Source organism: Rissa tridactyla, chromosome 8, assembly GCF_028500815.1.
Source record: "Rissa tridactyla isolate bRisTri1 chromosome 8, bRisTri1.patW.cur.20221130, whole genome shotgun sequence".
Lineage (NCBI taxonomy): Eukaryota > Metazoa > Chordata > Aves > Charadriiformes > Laridae > Rissa > Rissa tridactyla.
In genome coordinates, this window is record NC_071473.1 from 37489569 (window position 1) to 37496654 (window position 7086).

At 36.2% G+C, this 7086-nt stretch overlaps 1 protein-coding gene across 23 annotated transcripts in view; it reads left to right on the forward strand.

Annotated features, from left to right (window-relative positions):
- ZNF644 (zinc finger protein 644) overlaps positions 1-6391 on the forward strand; it is a 78084-nt gene extending 71693 nt beyond the window's left edge. For 21 of the 23 annotated variants that reach the window (XM_054210917.1, XM_054210908.1, XM_054210920.1 and 18 more), the window contains 2 exons: positions 4097-4199; positions 4705-6391. In XM_054210917.1, the coding sequence (XP_054066892.1) occupies positions 4097-4199; positions 4705-4897 (296 nt within the window). In that variant the 3' untranslated portion in view covers positions 4898-6391. The other 2 variants (XM_054210923.1, XM_054210924.1) reach the window with 2 other exon arrangements.
- The last annotated feature ends 695 nt before the right edge of the window (positions 6392-7086 follow it).

Sequence of the window (7086 nt, forward strand, 5' to 3'; positions counted from 1 at the left end):
GATGGAGACTGCTTTTTCAGAAGTTTGGGAGAGAACAATAAAATACAGAGCAAGGAGTCTGGCCTTGGAGCCAACAGCATGACTGAGGTAGCGGTTTGTGCGGCCTCTACACTTCCAAATAATTTCTAATATTGCTTTGTCAAAATTGTAGCTTTGGGAAGTTTTCTGCGGAAGCATATGCAGCTACAGCAGAAATCTGAGATCCACTGACTTTGCTGTTACAGTTATAACTGATCAACCGGTGTCATGAGCTGATTTTTAGTATCCCATAAAATCCTTCGTGGAGCAAATTACTGGAGGGGGTTTTTTAATGCATTTTACTGTGCAGCAATGATGAGGATAGATAGCAAGTGATTGAATTTGAAAAATTAAGGAATAAATATACAAGAAAGATATTTCTTTTTTGTTTACTCTTTAATTGGCAGTGTTTTTAAATGGTTAATTAGATCCATTTATGCATGCAATTATTCAACTTGTGTTAGCTTACATACGCTGTGACAAAAGTAATGAAGTCTGAATAAAGACCCGGCTTCAGTCTTTCTGAAATGAGAAGTGTTCCACGTTGGGGGACATCAAGGAGCGGAGCATGCAAATGAGCATGGATGCACTTCAATTTTGAACCTCAGACCAAATAATCATGGCGTGAAGGACCTCTAATTGTGACTTTTCTAATTCACGTTGTCTTAGACATGCTTATTTTAGCTTCCTATGTCTGCTCATAGTCTTTCTTGATAAGTGGTCACAGAGGTAAAGAAGGGGTTTTATATGCAGCCTTTCTCCCTAGCATACATTTTTCCAAATAGTGTGCTCTGAAATTGAACTTGAGTGCCTCAAGGAGATCCTTCCAAAGTTTGATTGTCTTTTGTTTTAAATGGGTTGTTTGTCTGTCACACCGTATCTGAGGTTGGTTACATCCAAAGTGGTGTAACTGGTTGTTCACAAAAAGTTTTTGGAATAGCAGCCAGGAAGCACCAGGTGGCCAGACTTGAAGGAAGGAGGCTTCTTCCCAAAAGAATTGGGCCTTTATGGAGAAGGAAGGATGATAGTTTGGGAGCTGTGATAGCCATGATTAGGCATTAACGGTAGGTAGTTCCCGCCTCTGTCTGCAACTTCCATTCAGCTTACTAGAGTTAAACTATCCTTGATCTCCTCTTGAAAGTGCTAAAACTGTACTTTCTGAGGCGATGATGCTTTGTCACAGAAAAGGCATTGGGAGAACAGTAGCTGAGTTTTGGTCAAAACGTGGTTACGCTTTCTGATGGGTGAGGCAGCGGTGTGACTGACTTGACGCTCGGCAAGTGCTTGTAAGCGTCATATCAACAGAGTTCTTATCTGTGTGCGTGTGACTTCGTTTAAACTTGTTACTCTCTGGATAGACAAAAATGAAGTTTATGTGGCAGTCGCTGGTACAGATCTCTGATAACTGGTGTTGGAATTGTGGTTTTCACTCAGCTTCACCCAGATGTTACGTGTTCACTGCTTACTTTCCAGCTTCATTGGAGTAACTTCAAAATGTAATTGTGCTGCTTTGTGCCCCCTACAATGTGAAGGAATTATGGTCACTAGGTCGAAAGACAAAGGGAACAAAAAATACCCCTTGCAGAACACAGGTTTAGTGTTCTCAGTATTTTCTGTCTTTTGTAACGGCTTCTTACTTGGGCAAATCTACTTCCAATCTTGGCTAAGTTACTCTGAAAATGCATTGAGTGCTCTGAATTTTTTTTCTTGATGTCTTTCTGTGTTCTTTGTTTTGCAATTTCTCTCTCTGGAGCCTCCACCATAAATGGCTCAGAGAAGATGACCATTCTTTTGTTTTCCTTGTTTTCTCATTGTCCTTGGAAAAGGTACCTTTCAGGAGAGTAGAAACTGCCTCTTCTGGTACATTATGGCAGTTTCTGTTTGTGTTTCTGTCTGTTTGGTTGCATAGTAGTTCAGAGGGGTTTTTTCTTAGAAGATTACACACACAAAAACGTTAGATTTCAGGACCTCTGTTGCAGAAGACCAATTCAAATCTAGTAAGAAAGTGAAAGCTCTCTGAAATGATTGGGATGTATGTGACTAGAATCAAATTTCTTGATGGGAATGAATGTCTTAAGTTTGCCAACATGAAGAAAATATGCTGGTTCTTGTTTCAAATGCATGGGAGCTTCTTTAGAAGGAGCCTGCTGTCTGCCTTTCTTTTTTTTTTTTGCCCTTTTTTTTTTTTACTCATATCAACTGACATCAACTAACTGAAATCATATGCAGCTCATGGATGTGTTTGCATTCAGATAATACTGACCTATGTTTCCCTTCTTCCCATGATGTTGTGCAAAATCGGCAACGGCAAAGCTTTTGCTGTAATAACAGCTTCAGATGAGTCGCCCCTCATGCAAATAGTTGGTTTCAGAGACTGGGTGTCTGGGTTTCAGTATTTTATCTGCTTACATTTCTGGTGATGTTGCTACCGATTTTGCGGTATGTAAAATATTTATACTACTTGATAGTTCCTACAGCCTGAAAGATAGTTAACTTTTTTCTTCCTAATTATATGAAGAATGTGCTTTTGATGGGAGGATAAAGCATTAAGAACCCTTTACCTATTCACTTTTCCAGAAGTTATCTTGGCCATTTCTATCTATCTCTCCCCTGCCACCTTGGGTTACTGCCTTTATATCCACACTGCTTTCATTGTTGCCATCAGAAAAAATGCTGTTGAGCCTCATCTTCCTAATGATGGCTTGACCCAAGGTCTGAAGGAAGTCTTTTTAGGTTTGTATCTGCTTTCTACTTGTTTGATTAGTTCTCTGGTACCTTCGAACCTCAAAAACTCGTTCTAATTTTTGTAGATACTGTAGAAATCTTTAAATCTGGGGTGGAATTGGGAAATGTCTGGTGTATCTACGAGTTCAAAGTTTGGCTACAGGGTAAAAGCTTGAAAGGCGCTCATTTGGAGGACATCAGAAAAATGAAGGATGCAATCAAGACTGTGTTCTTTGAATGAGCAGGTTTGGCTCACCAGATGATGTCTTAACGCTTCAGAATACTAAGGTTTATTCTTCTGTTTTATATTATGGGAGTAAAAACTTAGACACGTGTAACAACTTTTAAAATTTTACTGTTAAGATGCTTCAGTATCATACAGTTTGTTACTGTCTTTCAGGCTTCTGGGGAGTTTCAGCGTTGGTGTCTTGTCTTTTGGAATAGGGTGTAGCTAGATGCACTTCTCACTTCATGCAGTCCCCAACTTCCTGTTTTCTCTTGAGCTTTATGAGCTGTTTTTATCATAACAATATTAACTGAGCTTAATCCCCTCATCCCCCAACTTTGGCTGCTTCTTAGAATCTCCAGGTTTTGTTACAGATTCCTATTACATGTATTTATGGGAAGTACAGACCTCTATGCTAACTGAACCCATTTGCTATGCATCTCCTGTGCGCACACGTTATTTTCATACACAGCTTCAAATGCGTAGACTGAATTTAAAAAGTGGCCTTGCCATCTCTGTCAAATGTCCTAATACCAGCTCCCACTGCCAAGGATTAATACATAATTTTTTTAAGATGCATTAGAATTCAGACAAGAGTGAGGGGGAAGCTTCATTTGAAATTCTTAGAATAAAAGGACAAATGGCAGGTGTTTTATTCCAACTGGAAATTCTTGATTGCATTAGCTGAAAGCTACAGCTTTGTCAAGTTGTAACTGGGTTGAACATGAGTGGTCTTACAATGGTACTTGAACTACAAAACAAGTTCCGAGATTTTGACAGCGTTTTATGCATGAAAGGGAATTTCCAACGGTTCCTTGCTTCTGTATCATTCTGCAATAGGTTAGTAGGTGCTTGCTTATACTAAAACAACAGTGTAATGCTGAATGTCAATTATCTAGTCCTTTAAAGAGCAAGTACTGTACTAAACTAAAAAAATAGCTTTGTGTGTTTTGTCAGTAAAGTTCTTAGAATACACTGTAATTGTTTTGGATTTACATTATAATTAAATGTGGAATAACAAGGAGATAGATGTCTTTTCACTGCTGCTATAGGGGATGCTTACTAAATATCTCTGGTTAACGCTCATCGAAGTATTACTTTCACATATGGAAATTTCTCTCTTCTTAGCTTTAGACTGTAAGCAAAAGAAGTCAAGGTCAAGATCTGGAAGCAAGAAAAAAATGCTGCCATTACCTCATAGTGCTGATGAAGTTTACATACTCAGATGCAGGTACACAGGGTTATTTTAATTGAAAGAACACATTATTAAAAGTGTGCTAATTTTAGTCATAAGAAGATTTAAGATTGTATCCTGTAAATGTGTTTGTGATTAAATTGAATAACAAGGGGGGGGGGGGGGCGGGGTGGCAGTTGCCTATTTTCATTAATTTGAACAAGAGGACTTGAATCAGGTATGAGGTTGCCGACTGTTTCTCTAGCTAAAGTCATATTTGGTCGTGTCTGAGTAATATTGTGTCCTTCAAAAGAACCTTACGTAAGAACAAGAGGTTGTTATTGCTAGTGTTAAAAATGTAAGAGTGTAAATTGTGTAAACTGCAAAGGTTTTGTGCTCATAGTCATAGTTACTATAAGTGAAGTGAATTACTAAGGTTTTCAGTGAAAATATGTAGAAACAAACTTCAAGAAAATTAAGGCTTTCCACTTATTGTCTGTCTTTTATAATTTTTCAGTAGAGCTAGGTGTATCTTGATGGACTAATTTTAATATTTGCATAGGTTTTGCGGTCTGGTCTTTCGAGGACCTTTGTCTGTTCAAGAAGACTGGATAAAGCACTTGCAGCGACACATTGTCAACGCAAATCTTCCACGGACTGGAGCTGGCATGGTTGAAGTTACGTCACTACTTAAAAAGCCTGCTTCAATTACTGAAACTTCATTTTCTTTACTGATGGCAGAAGCAGCATCATAGAACAAGGAAACATTTTAAATTTTAATTGGATGTAAATTTGAAATACTTTGTCATTTTTTAAAATAAATTGCTACACTAAATTATGTTTATAAATGCTAAAGACAGAAAAATAGAGGAAGTGGATTACAGTAACATCAAAATAAATTGAATACTTAACAGTTACAGTAAGTAGTCTTTATATTTTATATAGGGTGGAAGATGTGTTTTTAAGGTTTATTATGTTTTTTGTCAGTTACCGTGTTCACTATCAATACAAGACCATTACATGTATGGCAGCCATTTTTAAATTGTTGCACATGAATACTTAAAAGACAGATTTTAATAAAACAAAGAAACCATGTTCTCTTCAGTGTTACCCAAATCAAGGCTCTGTTTATTCCAAAAAGAATTACATAGTAAAATAAGATATTATATTTTGTTTGTATGTATGTAGTGTTTTGTATAATACCGAGAACTGCTAATACAATTTACTCAACTTAGGGCATTAAATATCATGTACTTCATAGTTCAAGAGACTGTTTCATTCAAATAGGGCAATTAGTACTATTCTATCTAGGTGTGTAAGTGTTTTTTTTAAATCACATGAGGCTTTTTGTACTAAAAAGTGGAGGGAAACTTGTTTAAACAAATTTCTAAGAGAAATATGTACATAATACTGGAAATTTGTGGTAAGGAAATATTCTTTACTTCAGTTGCATTTCTCACTGACAATAAAGTGGTGCATCCATGCTACCTCCTACTTGTCAACAAAGATGGTATTTACCCTTATGTTTTTGTATCATAGTAGATTCAATCCAACTTTCTTTATTACAAAGCATCTTTTTGTTAACAAGTTTGTTTCTTTATGATGATTTACTTAAAGTCTGACTTGCTTACAGAAGTTTGCCTCTCTACTATTTTATTTAACACTGTAGAAATGTACTAATAAGCATTGCTCACTACACGGTTAGAGTAGAGTTTTCATTTATAATTCTGTTTAAAAGATTGATCATTTTAGAAAATTCGAACACAGATTGAAATGTTTCTACATATGAAGAGAATGTTTACAACTTAAAATTTAGAGCTTGTTTTGGATGTGATTATATGTATGAAAACTGTAACACTATGCTCATGCTAAGGACCTACTTACAGAATTACTGAAATAAATGTGCTGTGAGGATGGAAATATGGTGCAGGTGTCTTGGTCATGATGAATCGTGTTTGTTCATTTAAACTGTTTCAGAACATGATTTTTGTTTAAATCAAATCAGATTCCTCTACAAATCAATTTTGTATGCAAGTAACATTTCATTTTACTCATATAGGGTAACAGATACTGTAGTTAAGCCAAGGATATGCATTGATATTTTCTTTATATGTAAATAAAGTTAAAAGCAGTTAAAACAAGAGGAGTATTTTGGTAGAGTATATACATACCTCACTGCCAGTGAAATTGCTTTCCTATGGTATATCTCCTTACCAGAAAAATCTCTAAATAAAAAGGTTTAAAGAAAATCTAAATGTCTATAATGTGAAGCATTTATTTGCATTGTGTGAATTAAGTTTGTGAAATTTATTTGTCTTGCTTGAGATTAGAATCTTCTCATGATCTTAAGTAAAATTACATTTACTTGCAATAAACTGACTTGTTCACGGAAGCATTACACTTGATTGGTGGAAAATATGAGTAAATGTCTGTCTTCCTGTATGTGCGCAGTTCAGAGTTAAGACATGAGGCTCGTTAACGTTCTGGTAAAATAGATGGGCTGAAAATACACAGCTGTGCAGGACAGAGTCCTCAGACAAGGCCGTGCCAGCTCTGTCAAGGATGTCATTAAATTAGTGCTATTGGGTGTTTTACTGTACAGGTTGCTACAGATAACTTTAGCTTTATTGTCAACATTTGTTCCTTTTTTTCCTCTTTTTTTTTTTTCTAACTGGAAGATCTACATCAGTACATTTAAAGGCTGAAGGAAAAAATATGTTAGAGATTTTAGGAAAGATAACTGGGATGTTGAAGTGTATTGCAGACAAATGTGTATGAAGACTAAACTTGTGTATGATTCTGGGATTTTTTTATATGCTGTGAAAATGGAAGATTTACAGCAATGTGTTGACACAGAATAGAGGGAAGTGATCAAATCACCTTGAATGTTTGTAATGCTTTAATAGAGTGCTTGTTTACCCTTCTCACCAAAAAAAGGTGCTTG